The 14,592-nt window shown below is 43.9% G+C and overlaps 1 protein-coding gene across 1 annotated transcript in view; it reads left to right on the forward strand.

Moving 5' to 3' along the window:
* The window catches only part of gmds (GDP-mannose 4,6-dehydratase), a 142,809-nt gene that overhangs the window by 3,416 nt on the left and 124,801 nt on the right, over positions 1–14,592 (forward strand). The window contains exons 2-4 of the mRNA XM_028403763.1: positions 3,744–3,788; positions 5,442–5,529; positions 5,673–5,782. Of these exons, the coding sequence (XP_028259564.1) occupies positions 3,744–3,788; positions 5,442–5,529; positions 5,673–5,782 (243 nt within the window). The remainder of the gene's footprint in view (positions 1–3,743; positions 3,789–5,441; positions 5,530–5,672; positions 5,783–14,592) is intronic.

Raw genomic sequence — 14,592 nt, forward strand, 5'->3', positions numbered from 1 at the left:
CACTGAATGTGTGAATCCATCACCCCGCGTCTTACTTTGTAAGGCAGCTGGAATCTCGTGAGATTGGTGAGATCACAGACTCGCACAAATCCGTCTTTCAGGCTTGGTGCTGTGGCCAAACCACTGGTGGCGCGGACCAAGCAACATCCGCAAAAGAAGTACTGGCACTCCAAGCTTTAGGACATCAGCGACTTGATGTGATTTGTTGATCTGACTGGCTGAAGGTAGCTTGTAATAGGCAGCGACAGGTCGTTCATCCAGCCAGTCACCATCGATATTTCAAATCGCCGGCCCTTTCCAGCTGGCATCCTCAGATGAAGTCCTAGTTTGACACATCATGGTGCATCAGGTTCCTCTTCTTCACCCTTATTTGTCACCATGTCCATTGTGTGGCAGAGAAGTGTTCATTAGAAATGTTTGATATCCTGACTCAGAAATGTCACAAGAGCTCCCTCTACTTTAGGACAGTCACCAATAAGTCAGCCATTTTCATTACAGTCATGCTACATTTGCCCACCTCTGTTATTTTATCTTACCAACCTGTTGTCATGCATGAAGACAGAATATTGTTTGTCCTGCAACATCTGAGAGATTCACCGCTGCTCACCACATGTACTGTCAGTATCACTCCCGAGTGCTTCTAAAGCAGAGGAGGCAGAATCAGACTACTCCTCACACACAGCACTCCAAATGTTCCTACTTAACGCTGCCTGTGTGTGTGTCTGTGTGTGTGTCTGTGTGTGTGTCTGTGTGTGTGTGTGTGTGTGTGTGTGTGTGTGTCTGTGTGTGTCTGTGTGTGTCTGTGTGTGTCTGTGTGTGTGTGTGTGTGTCTGTGTGTGTGTGTGTGTGTGTGTGTGTGTGTCTGTGTGTGTCTGTGTGTGTCTGTGTGTGTCTGTGTGTGTGTGTGTGTGTGTCTGTGTGTGTCTGTGTGTGTGTGTGTGTGTGTGTGTGTGTGTCTGTGTGTCTGTGTGTGTCTGTGGTCTGTGATTACAGTTTCATTACACCATATCGAGCCTAATTGCAGACCAGTGGTGTGCTTGGCAGCTTCTGCCTGTGGTCTAAAGAAAACACATTAACGTGATTCATTTGTAGCTTACGCTCAATGACAAATAAATACACATGCAGCATCTGTGTTTACATAAATATCACACGAATCATAATAATGTAAATGTTGGACCAGAGTACAAATGTTTTCCATGTCATCTTTGTTCTCTTCAATGATCTCATCAGAGGTCACAGAGCTGACCTGGGCTTAGTGAAGGCTTTCAATGTTCAGTTCAGCCTTTCACCAGCAGGGGGTACCAGACTCCCAGGTGCTGGTGTTTCTCCATGACTCACACACATTCCCTGTTTATATCCCCGAGGGCTAATGAAGTCACAGTCTTTACTACAGTTTAAAACACACACTGATCTGTCTGCATTATTCAAAAAGAAAATATTTGATGTAAACATAAATTTTACTGTTTTGTACCAGCTTAATCTAGAACACAACTTATAACAGATTTATCTATTAAAATAATCAGTGATTAGTTGAAACACAACTTCTAGTCTGCTTTCTTCAGAGTTAAGTGAATCATTGAGACACTGAAGAAGAGAATGTTGCCTTCAAAACATTTTTTAATCAGATGACAAGTTTAACATTTCAGCAGTTTTTATTATAAACGATAATGATGAGAGAAATTAGCCAGATCTTCATTTAATGAGGTTGACATGCATGGACTGCAGGAACTAACAGGCCTCCTGCATTCCTCCTGAACCCGGTGGATCTTAGACGTAATGGAATGAACCAGGTCAGTTAAGGTGGTCTTGTTGTGGCCCTTCATGTCACCTGTTGATGTCCACACCTGGTGTCTGCGGTGACATTCTAAGCAGAACATAGAGGAAATGTTTTTGAGTAAAAGCTGATTTGGTTTCCTGGGAGAACACAGACTGAAGTGCCACTTTCTGATCTGGATCATGTGTATCCGGCTTCCCTGTGAAACCACCAATCATGATGATGTGATAATGATGATGATGGAATGTTGATTAAAGCAAATGATTGCACTCCTGCAGCAGCTCTGATCAACATTGTTAACATTTTTTCAGACACATGGACTGGTTTAACATCACTTTTTGTCTGAGTGTTTAGTGAGGACCCCTGATTTGATGTCATTCATGTAAAAGTTGTGGTATTAAAATGGGTTTTTTTTATTCCTCCTGTCGACAATATGTCTACCGCAGATCCTCCTTGAGATTCAGAGGAGGGACTCACTGAGACGGTCCTCTGTGTCTTTTAAACACAGTGTGGCTTCAGAGTAAAGAGATCATTTTGTGTCAGAGGCCTAAACAAGTCTTTGGGGACTTTGTCTTGTGGCACTGACCTGGCAGGTGAACATGTAGTTGTGTGTTTGTGTGCGAGTGTGTCTGCCCCTTGCCTCTCGGTGAGTTGCCATCTCCCCATAACAGGAAACGGTGAGGTGAGGCCAGGGTTTACGGGCTAATACGGCCTCAAAGGAGCTTCTTGTTTTGAAACAGAGCTGCAGCTCTTCAGGCTTGTTTTCCATATTGGTCTGGCATGGAACACTTTGACCCTGGCACAGGGGCAGGAAAACATGACACCGACCGGAGCTTTGAACACCGTGGGGACGGGTTAGGGGCTGCCAGGGCCAGGGCCAGGGTCCACCCCCCGTCCCCCCAGGTTGGGCATCAGTGCCAGCTGACCGCCAAGGTGCTCAACCTGCAGGTCTTAAATGAGGGCAGCAGCTTACATTTATTTATAAAATATTTATATTAATAATATTAAGTTGATGATCATTTGCTGTTATAGTCATTTTATTTATATGTTTAGCTTAAAAAGTGACAATTTAAATGCATGTTTTATTTTTAGTTTAGTTTAGTTTGGGCAAAATTCTCAATTTTTTTGTTTTATCAAAAGGATTAGGATTGATAGGACATAATCACTTGGTCACTAGGGCGACGCGTCCTTTAAACAATGCAGCCCCTGAATCCTGGCAGGGCAGCAGCAGGGGGGTAGGGTCCGCACCATACCCACCTGCTGCCTTGGCGGTTCAGAACAGATTTCCCCACATGTGCCTAAAGATGAGTTAAAACTGCATGTTGAACAAACTGGTTTGATTTGAACACACCATGAGCACGCCATGCTGTCATGTAAATCTGTAGACTTGACCTTCTTTGTGCCAACGGCAACATTCAGCACGCTCCCTGGCCTCCACCTCCACTCTTACCCCCAGACCTGAACAGGAAGCATAGGGCTGGCATACTGGCACAGTGACCCCCGTGTGTGTGTGTGTGCATGCGCACATGTGAGAGGTGGATTGAGGGATGACTGCCATGACTAGGTCGGAATGTTCCACAGTGTTCCAGAATGTGCGGTCGGAAAGTCTGAGCAGGGAAAAAAGACGAGGAGTAGCACGGGTGAGGGGAACAAGACCTTATTGACAGCGCTCGCAGACTCACGTCCACACACAGTACACACACACACACACACACACACACACTGTGTGACTGTAACACACTGTAGCATCGTCATGGCCGTTCACATGTACAGTACAATTTAATATGCCGAAGCTTTTTTTCCTGCACGTGAATCACTTGTACTACTTGACTCAATTTTGCCAAAATTGGCTGTGAATGTTTTATCGTGTTTTGGTGGCGTTGCTTGGATTCAGTTCCACTCCAAGAAATCAGCATATGTGCACGGCACAGTTTATTTACAGGTATTAACAGGTGTTCTGTCTTTTCAGGATGGTTCCTACCTGGCTGAGTTCCTGCTCGCTAAAGGATACGAGGTGAGGGGAAAAAAACACTGTACAGAACCAGGGCTGTCTTTGACTGTGTCTGTCCGAATCCAGACACTCATGCATGCCAACACACACACACACACACACACACACACACACACACACAGAGCAACATTCCCTCGATAAGCTGCATCCAGCCTCAGCAGTGTGGGAACTCCACAGGGATCATGACGTAACTCGACAGTCGCACTGACTGACTCACACCTCACCCTGATAAGACCCTGTGTGTTGCACGAGCTTTTTAACCCCCGAACTTTTACCTCTGGGTCAGACCATAACGGGGGGAATGGTTGTTATTATACAGTCATACGAGTGAGGTCACTAACTTTCACCTGCTGCTCGATGTGTTTTTAGGAGCCTGTCAAAAGCCTGTTGATGGACACAGAGGTGAACCAGCGGTTACTTTCGTTTTTTTTTTTTTGTGGACAGGTCCATTATAAAAGTCAGGTCTTGCATGTGGGCGAGAGAGAAGGTAAAATAGTCTTCATCTTCAGTCTTTGGAAGAGGAGCATTCACAAAGTCAGCATCAGAAATCCTCCATTCCGTCCAGGAACGCTGTGTGAGTCCTGAGCCAACAGGAAGTCATGGAAGTCATGTGTGCTTTTAGTGGGCTCAGCCCAAGAAGGAGAAGTGGCTGTAGAGGTCTCACTGATGTATGTGGAATCTATTTGGCACAACTTTGTGTTTGTGATGTGCAGTGGCTTTAGGAAATGTTGGTTCTGTTTTTGTAGACACAGCTGATTACATGGCGTCACTTCATATTGGCTAGAAAAGGATGAACTGATGTGAATCTGGCGTTCAAAGGTCTCTGTGGCCTTAACTAAGTCATTACAAGTTAATTTTTAATTTAATAAAAGGATCAATTGATGACATTTTATGTCCAAAAGGTCCGAGGTGAAAGTTTCAAAGTCACTACAAACACGAGTCTGGTTGTGATGAGACAAACGTGCACATAGCAGCAGTGTTTTCCTGACAGTAGCTGCGTGACTTAATTTCCCCTTACATGCGTGGCAGAGGCTCTCTCCTTCATCTCAGCTTCAGCCTGCCTCACAGACAGCAGGGAGAGGAAGTGGACGTAGTCCAGGTTGGGGGCGCTGATGTGGAAGGGGTGGTGCTGGTGCTGGTGCTGGTGCTGGTGGTGGTGGTGGTGGTGGTGGTGGTGGTGGGGGTGAGGGGTACTGAAGCATTAAAGAGGAGCGCGCAGGCAGGCAGGAAGTGCACAGTGAATAAAGGAAGTGAGGTCAGGGCACAGCGCTGTCCCACTAATGGACTCCCCTTGGATCAGGTCCTGTTATCTTCCCCGAGCAGACCTTCCTTGTACATTCCCCCTTCAGAACATGGAGTACAGATCACACATCACAGGCAGCAACAAGGAACAGTGAGCTGCAGCCGTGAGACCTAACGCTGGCAGATCAACTGCTGTCATGCAAAACGGAAGATCAAAGATAAGAAAGCAAAGGAATAAACCCTCAAAGTGAACAAAGCAAAGGAGGCCTATTGATCTTATCTTTCTGATTATTATGATGATTATTTGATCATGTCTGTTACCTGTGACGTACTGTGTGTATTTCCATGATCAGGTCTTCATCTGTGTTTGTTTTTTATGGTGATTGTTCACCTTCTCTGTCTCTCCCTCGTCAGGTTCATGGTATTTTGAGGCGCTCCAGCTCCTTCAACACAGGTCGCATTGAGCATCTTTACCAAAACCCACAGACTCACACTGAGGGCAGTAAGTATGCAGCCATACGTGAAGGAGACAGAGGGCAGATGTTTTCTGTGTTTGTGTAAATAACACATAGAATGAGGTGATGACGATGATAAAGGTGAAAAGTCTCTGGGTAAGGTGAATGATGCGGTTTTATCCATTGACAGACATGAAGCTGCATTACGGCGACCTGACCGACAGCACGTGTCTGGTGAAGATCATCAACCAGGTGAAGCCCACAGAGATCTACAACCTGGGCGCTCAGAGTCACGTCAAGGTAGAGTGATCAAACACACGTCCTGCTGTCGTTAGTCCTTAGTCCGTGTGCACCGAGTCCCTTCGAAGAAAGACCACCTCTCTCTGACACCACTTTTCCTATTATCATTTTAACTGGCTTCCCATTCCTTGGAAGCACTGCAGTGGGTTTGTTTTGAAGACTGACACAAAGGGAAAAGAGCTGATAAGTAGCTTGATAATAGTGAATATGCATTCCAGCCGCATACTGTAATAACCGCGCCGTTAGATCAGGAACGTATGAATAAAGTTACTCTTAAATCTGACCCGATCACTCACTAGTTAATAATGATGGTTTAACTTAGAGGTGCTTTTGAGCTTTTTGTTTCATTTTAAAGAAATTCATCTTTTGTTTGATTCCTGGCTTTAAGTCCTGATTATATAAACTTTGTGAGTTAACTCTTCAGTCTTGGATCTTTGTATGTCGGCTTCATGAGTTAATATGAGGATTTTTTTTTAACCCTTTTGCTGTGTTTGACGCCGTCAGCTCTACAGATGTAGCGTTAGTACACAGTTCTCTGTCCAACCCATCCTTATTTTAAGACACGAAGGTCAGGGGACCTGGAAAAAGGACTTTGAATGCATCAAGTGTAGTCGACTTCTGCTGCAGAGAATTAGTTCATTAGAGTCACCGACCCCAGAACCTACAAATCAACAGCCGCTCAGATCAGAGCTTCACAGCGTCTGCGTCTTAGCAGCCAGTTATACGGTAAAATTCCATCATGATCTCAGCCTTTATTTGTCAAGTCCGTCAGCAAACATGGTTACTGTGTCTGCATACGGTCAGACCTGAGCGCTGCTGCTGCTGCTGCTGCTGCTGGAAACGGTTAACAGCAGATGATAAAAAGGGGACTTTCAGTTCTGGGAAGTGAGCAGTTCATGTGCGGAGGATGCGGGAGCTGCTGGGACAGGAAGTAATGTGCTCTTGGATGGGTCAGACCGTGCCACAATGTCCCTTTTGTCTTGAAACTCTACGGTGATCCCAGGAGATCCCTTGGCGCCGCCGCCCCCTCCTCCTGCCCGTCCACTTTGGGATCTGACACACAGTCTCCAGGCAGCGCTGATCCTCCTTCATCACGGTGGTTTTGGTGGGATATAGAGCCGAAGACTTAGTCAGATCATAGATAATAAGCAATAAGCAGCATCTCCTGTAATGTGAACATGAGATGAGCTCTGTTTCAGTAATAGTAGCTCTTTAATTAAATCCATCCACGGTTTTATTAGGGTCTTCTCTTTAAATTCCTCAGTTAAAGAGCCTGCTCATCTCTGAGCTTTGAGTCTGCTCTGACTGGTTGTTATGACATTAGTATGGAAGAAATAATACAACTACATTTGGTACTTTTTTGGCTACTTGGAGGAAGAAGCACATTGTTGCCTTGTATGGTTGTGCCCAGTATAAAGCGCTGTGAGTCAGTCTTTTCTACTACATATCATCAAATCATATTTACTGGCCAGAGTTTGACTGGTCATCAGGGGGCAGCAGCAGGACCTGCGTACTGTGTGCGTATGTTTTTGTTGGTCGTGGTAGAGTTTCATCACAGCATGGGACCCATTGCTGCCAAAAAAAAGGGATGAGACCTCCGGTGTCTGGGTATCTTTTGGGTTTTAATCCAGATACAGTTATGATTATTACACGGCCTGTTTACCATCAAGATGGCAGACTGTGTGGTAGCTAAAGCGCTCTTGCCTGCTCTGAGTATTGGCAGCTCTCTTTGGTTGTAAATATCTTTGTTAAAAGCATTTTATTTAATACTATTTAGTGGCTGTTAATGGACTGTAAATGTTGTTGTGGTTGCCATGTTGCTGCGTCCAGCCAAAAGAGAGGTATATTTGTGATGAGCCAGCCACATGGTGAAGTGTAATACAGCTCCTGAGGAAAAATATCTGGTACTTTACATGATGAAGTTGCACATTTGCTAAGCAGGGACTCTCCGTCAGAGCTGATTTGACTGTATAGGTCTGTGAAAGCGACCCAATGAATATCCTGGAAAACTGAAGCAGGAACAGGCTTGTTCTATGAGAGACATTGCCAATAGAAGAGACACTAAAGTAAAAGTGTGTGTGAAAATGAAAGCATGAAAACCAAAAAAAAAAAAAAGGAATGACAAGCAAAAGAAGAGGGTGGGAGAGTGATGACTCTCCTCTCCACATCCTTTTGTGGCCAGAGGTCATGACTCTGCTCCCACCTACCACTCTGGCAATCATCCTCAGGCCACACACACACACACACACACACTCAGAGTGTCAGAAAATCCCTCTACCTGCGCAAGTCTCTGCTGTGTTTATTTGTTTTCACACCAATAAACCCGGCTCCTCGCCACATGCTGCCCACTCTGAACAGCTGAGGCTGCTGGATTACTGGCAGCAGTGATGTGGAGCAATTTCCAGTCCGTCCCCGCCACAGAGGAAAAGATCACTCACTCCCGCCACTCAGCATCTCTCTCTCTCTGTCTCTTCTCTTCCCACCAGCCCTGTCTCCCTGCTGCCGTCTTACAGGGAATCCTTTCTGAGGCCGGCTTGTTCATGGGCCTCAGACAGCTTAAGTTGTAGCGCTGGTCTGAGACGGGGTGTGTGGGTGCTGGTTTCCGCTGAACAGAGTCATCACTGAGAACAGAGTGAGGGTTATTTTCTAATGCTGCAGGGGTGGAGGTGGACAGGGAATAGTGGACTGACACTGAAGGGCCCAGAGAGGCAGCCAGCTGCAATATCAAACGATCAGCATGCAAACCAAACAGAAGGGACTGTGTGTTTTATATCTTCTGTCAGCGGAGGAGACGATCAATTTGATCTTAGTGTTCAGGCGCCTTTCCCTAAAGTAATGTTCCAAAGATGTCATCATGACCCACAGGAAAGATGGCCAAAATACTTGGTAAAAAAAAAACAGGTTGTAAAAAGCATTTTCTCTGTGAACCTCTGGTGAATAGTTCTAATAGTAAATCCTGTGGTTATAGATTGTGGCCAAGTTACAACATCAGAATGTACTTTAATCCCAGAAGACTAATTGTACAACCAGTGATGGTCAAGTTCTTTCTTTGTGCTAAATTTCATGCAAAGACTTACTAATTAGCACTAATTCTGCATCGGAAATACAATATTTGTTTAAAAAATGATTCCATTTGGGTTTTTAGGTGAGTAGAACTTGAACATACAACAAAGACTGATGTAATCTGTGCCTGTGTGAGAAGAAATAAATAAGGGAGAAGTCCCTGTCTAATGCCCGGTTTACACTGTGCGATTTTGGGCTGTCGCATACGAAAGACGACCATCGTAGGAGAATCGTGGAGATATCTTTGGTCGTGGCTCTAAATCGGTGGTCTTACGTCGCACTGTGAGACAGGTTCCACGATGGCCGTTGTCAGCGTCTTGCGACCAAAGACAAGCTGAGCTGAGTGGTGTCAGAAATTTAGGATGACTGTCTCACAGTGTGACAGCTGCTACGACCTGTGACCCCGCATCCACGTCTTTCTCCTCCTCACGTGATGACGTACCTCGTAACCTGCGATCGCTTGCGATTCAGTGAATGGTAATCGCACAATCTGTACGCATCAAAATTGATGTCGTACCAAAGTTTATTAGATTCATGTCGCATAGTGTGTCATGCAATGGTCTTATAAGATCGCTAAAAATCACACAGTGTAGAAAGGCCATCAGGCCCTGCGGCGTCCACCTGATCTCCCGGTTAATCCAAATACAGGCGAAGAGGAGCTTATGAGGTGAACAGAGACTCATCTCCCAACATGTTCAGCTGGGTGGACCAGCAGTGGTCCAGTACGTATTAACAGTGCAGGACACACCTCAAGAAACAGACACAGTCATCAACATGTTGATTCAACAAAGTCACTAGTGTTTTATGTAGACCTCGTCCTGTTATTGTGTTGCTTCTGTTGTTCAGAAAAACTTTGTAAATAGTGCCGTTGCTTGTAGTTTGAGAGCTTCACTGACAAAAGATGATTAGATTGGATATATATATATATATTTGTAACTTAATGTACCGTAGTTTATGCTTTAGAGATACATCATTTTATTTGCAAAAAATTTAAACGTCAGTCTAAATTTGGTTGTATTATTCACCACATTACCAGACCAGATACAGAGGCCGTCCAGACTTTATTAAAAACAAGGAAATAAATAAGTAATGAGAGAATTATGTGTGTATATTTCTGGCTATAAAACGGAATCATTTGGAAATTATGCTTGTGAAATATGCATGAACAACGAATTCGAATGGGGAAGTGCTCGCACTAATCTGTTCTGCATCTGAAGGTTCAACACGATCCCTTTGTGTTCTCCCACTGAAGCGCTTCACAGGAAGGGCACGAACAAACAAACTTCACGCTGCTCTCTGTGTGCGAGCTTTCCCACCTGCAGCTGTCGCAGCACACACACACACACACACACACACAGGCTGAATTATTAACACACCACGCTCATGACAGGGAAGCTGACGTGACAGGGAGAATGAGGGCGGGGGGGAAGAGAGAGAGAGAGAGAGAAGATGGAGAGAGGCTGTTCTGTATGTAGCACAGTAGGTTTCCACTTTATTGTTGCTGATGGCTTTTGAAGACAAAAGTGCAGATGGCGCTCAGGAGACAGACTTCCTTCATCTATATCCTTTATTATCCATATCTGAATTCCTCCTCAGAAAGACTAATCATCATCCCATTATCTTCTTACAGCTCCTTCTCTCTCTGTTACCCTTTGGTCTCTCCCCCATCCGGGTTTGCCGAGGCTCCCACGCACACAGGATTTAACACGGCTATTTCCCCACAAAGCTCTGCGCTGTTTGTTGGCTGTGTTGATGCATTTATAGGCCTAAAGTGTCTATTGTGTGGCCTGCCAGCAGTCGCCTCTCAGACAGAGGTGGCAATGCCTCGACTTACTACAGTTTGTGGGTTTGTTATGCAATCCTTGTAGCTTGTTAGTAAGGCGATTCAGTTGTTTTGACTCCCCCCCCTGTGTCATTCAGTAGTATGTGTGGGTAGAAGGTATGGCAGTGTTTGGACCTACAATTTCCTGCCTTATTAGCTCTCTTTAGTGGTAAGCCTGCAGTTAAAACTCTACACTTGCCAGTTCTTTTCCAAAAAAAGTATAACTTTGCTTTCCAGTGAAAACTATTCTTTTCCAAATTTGGAGATTTCTTTTTTTTTTTTTTCAGATTAACTGGAGCAATCAAGGCCTTTATGGGTTTAAATAACTCATCTGAGAGTAATAAAACTCTCTTTAAAAACCTATTAGATTGTCACGAGGCTTGCAACTCATAAGATATCTTTGAGAAACATGTTTTCTGGATAGCAACAAAAACGTACAGGCTGCACTTACATGGACAAAATATTCTGTCGTTCCGTCCATTATTTGAGACTTTATCCTGACTTAAGACGCCTTTTGCAAAGGTGTGACCTTTCTGTAGTTGAACATGAGCAGATACTGAGGCTCTTGTTTTGGACATGTCGTCCTAAGCAGATGCCTGTGTCTCCGTTCTAGCCTGGCCAGCCATATACATTCACTTTATATTTATATTTGCAGAATTGCTAATAACACCTTGGATCATTCACTGGTTTACCTACCCTACTGCACAATGTCTTAGATGTCCTCTGTTGATACTAGTCTGGCTGTGGCTCTGCTTATGTCATATGCTTCGTTTCTCTGATTGGTTGTATGTCCATCGCCCATTGAAGATGGATGGATGGATGGTATTGCCCCTTTGTATAGTATAGAAAAGAATTGTGATGGCTGACCAGGCTATGTCGGTGTAGGAGGAGGTGCTTTTGAAGACCGGTGTGTTTTGAAGGCTCTGTCAAATGCGGCCTTCTTTTCCTTGGCAGAGAAGGATCCACAGGTGTCCCAGCCTCTCCCAAGAATCATGGCACACCACTTATATTCAGTCGTTTGGGCTCTAGTTGATAGTTGTTAGTGGTGAGAGACAGAAAGCGCTGGGTGTAGAGTGAAGGCGGTGACCTACAGCGGAGCACTGCGGTCATGAAGTCAAACTTCTGCAATGAGGAGGACTACCGCTTCAGTTTAGGGGCTTCTGCTTCAGCATTATTTATCCACAGGTCAGATCTCTGTCCAGTAAGATAACAGTGTCTCATCATCACTGTACACGGTCTGATCGTGCTTACTGTTAATCGTAGTCATCCTCCTCTTTACTTTTACATTTTTGAGAACATGGCTTTCACAATTTACTCGCTCCGAGCCAAAAGAAACTCCAAAACCCTGAGATTCTCTCAGTCCTCTTCGTCCTCTATGCGTCTTTTTTTAGGCTTATGAACAGCTACAATTTGATTTTCACCCGTTTCCCTAAACAGCATTTAACCTAAAACAAGATAAGAACACAAAGAGTTCTGGTGGTTTTTCACAGGACAGAACAGGACCATCGTTTGGTAAACCCCCTCTGTGAATGATGAGCGGTCTTGTCTCAGTAACAGTCCATTGGCCAGGTTTACTCACTCTCTGATTGGTGTTTACATTACCATCGTCCAATCAGTCCGCAGCGGCACGCTTGCAGCGCCGTGTGTGCGTCTCACACATCAAATCAAAACTCTGTGGAACCAAATTAGTGCATTCCCCACTGAAGCGTGTGTGTTCTGTCTCGTAGGACTCATTAACTGTGTGTGTGTGTGTGTGTGGTTTGCGTGCGTTTAAGGTGCCATGTTTTCCATTGTTTGAAAATTGCCTGTCAGGATCAGAATTCTGGTGGTTTTGGCCAAACGGAGACGCAGTATAATCTCTGTGCCCACATTTTCTCAGGCGTACCGCCCATTGAATGAGCAGGAACGGGACCGTGTTGCGTTGGTGGCCTGGTAGCCGGTGGTCAGAACGGCTCCCTGAGCAGGCCAACCCCTGTTTTTAAAGGTTAGACCTTCATACAGGGGCAGCCTGCCGGGCTCAGATGGGTTTGAAACTGAACTTTAGCTTAAGAATAGACTTCTGTCTGCCAAGAGAAACACGTCTGCACTTTCCTCATTCAGAGTCAGGGAATGTTTTGTGGTTGTGCTTTGTGGGTCAGATTTGTTTCTCCACTCATGACTCAGTTCTTTTTCTGTTTTCCAGCAAGATTGTAACACATGGAAACATGCAGTTTGGGAAAAGATAGAAGGAAGAAAGAAGAAGAGGGGGGAGGACACGGGTGGTGGTGGTGGTGGTGGTGGGGGGGGGCTTTTTGAGGTTTGTTAAGTAAATACACTGAGTCAATAAATAGTATCGCAAAGTTAAATATGATTGCATCTAAGTCTGTATCTTAAATCAAACCCCAAATATTCCACATCAGCTGCCTCTCGGCGTGACGGACAGAAGCCAAGATAAACTGTGCCATGCAGTTTGACCTGTGGCTTATAGATGGCAGCAGTGAGCCACACTGGATCACTCTAACCCAGCTAGTGTCAGTCAGGTTACATCAAATGTTCTCTGATCATCTCTGGCCACCTCAGAACACTGTTGATTAGTAGAATATTAAAGCATAGTAACTGATTAATTCTTACATTGATTAAGAATATATTTAGTAATATTTGAAGGTAAAGCTTCACCATTTAATCAGTTTAAATGTAAAATCAAGAGCAGGGAGATTTATAAATGTCCGATTTTCTGTCATTTTAAACAATTATGAAATAAATAAAATTATAAAATTATTACATTTGCTGAATCCGACTGTCCAGATTTGACCACTTTCACTGTCACTGTAAATAGAATTTATAATTTTGAGGAAAGCAAACAAAGGGAAGATGTAGTCTGATTACTTTGATATTTTTCTGACATGTTTAAAACAGATTTATTAACAAGTCAATCAGATTAATTCAAAATTTAAGATAAAATCCCATTTCCAACTTGATATCGAGGAAGAATATATAATAATATAAGAGATATAGAAGAACAATGTTATTTTATTTTATTCGTTTGTTGAATTAAAGTCTTAAAAGAGGGAAAAACAGAAAAATAACTGGTAATAAAAAAACAATCCTCTTTTAATTTTTAGTTTAAAAAATGTTTCCCCATAATTTTCCAGAATCTACTGTTCAAACACAAACACCAGATTGTGAAGATCTGATACTAAAGCCAGCACAGAACGAGGCCCTCTGCAGGCTGGCATGCGTCATTACACACCCACTACAGATAAATGAGGAGATAGCAGCTGTTATTTTAAATAAATACAAAGAAAGGAAATGAGACGAGTGCAGTGAGATAAGTGTTCAGAACTGTTAGAGTTTGTAAAAACATTTTTCTGGTCCTGAAAATAATCTAACAGTTTATCTCAGCTGCTGCATCCTGTCTTCTTTCTTCCTCTCTATTACCGCACGTCATTTATTTCATTTTTCACCTGTGGGGAGTGATCGACAGTCGCCCGTAGCGTGTATGTTGTTACGAGTCTCGCCGCAAAGTTGGGATTGTTTGTTTAATTAGCTCCGTGTGGTTAGTAAGAAAAGAAGAAATAAGACGGTATCCAGGGATCACACTAAATATTTATTAAGCTCATCACTGCTCTTGTTTCTGTTGCTATGTCCTCCAGGAAGACATTTGGAAATGCTGGATGCTCTGTAATGATTTATCTGGAGCTGTGTGTTGTTTGTGTGTGTGTCATGGCTGTCGGCTAATTCCAAGAAATCTGCTTTTATGAGAATGTAGTCCAGCATGAAACTTTTTATTTTTTCCAAACCTACAATTAGAGTCTTATGCGTTTGTAGAATTATTATCATCCCTATATAAATATCTGGGTGTATGTTTAAGCATGTATTTTGGGATTTCTGGAGAAGGTTTTGATGTCCCTAAATCATATATGCAATGTAAATATGCAACAAAAGT

The sequence above is a fragment of the Parambassis ranga genome, chromosome 4 (genome assembly GCF_900634625.1).
Source record: "Parambassis ranga chromosome 4, fParRan2.1, whole genome shotgun sequence".
Classification (NCBI taxonomy): Eukaryota; Metazoa; Chordata; class Actinopteri; family Ambassidae; genus Parambassis; species Parambassis ranga.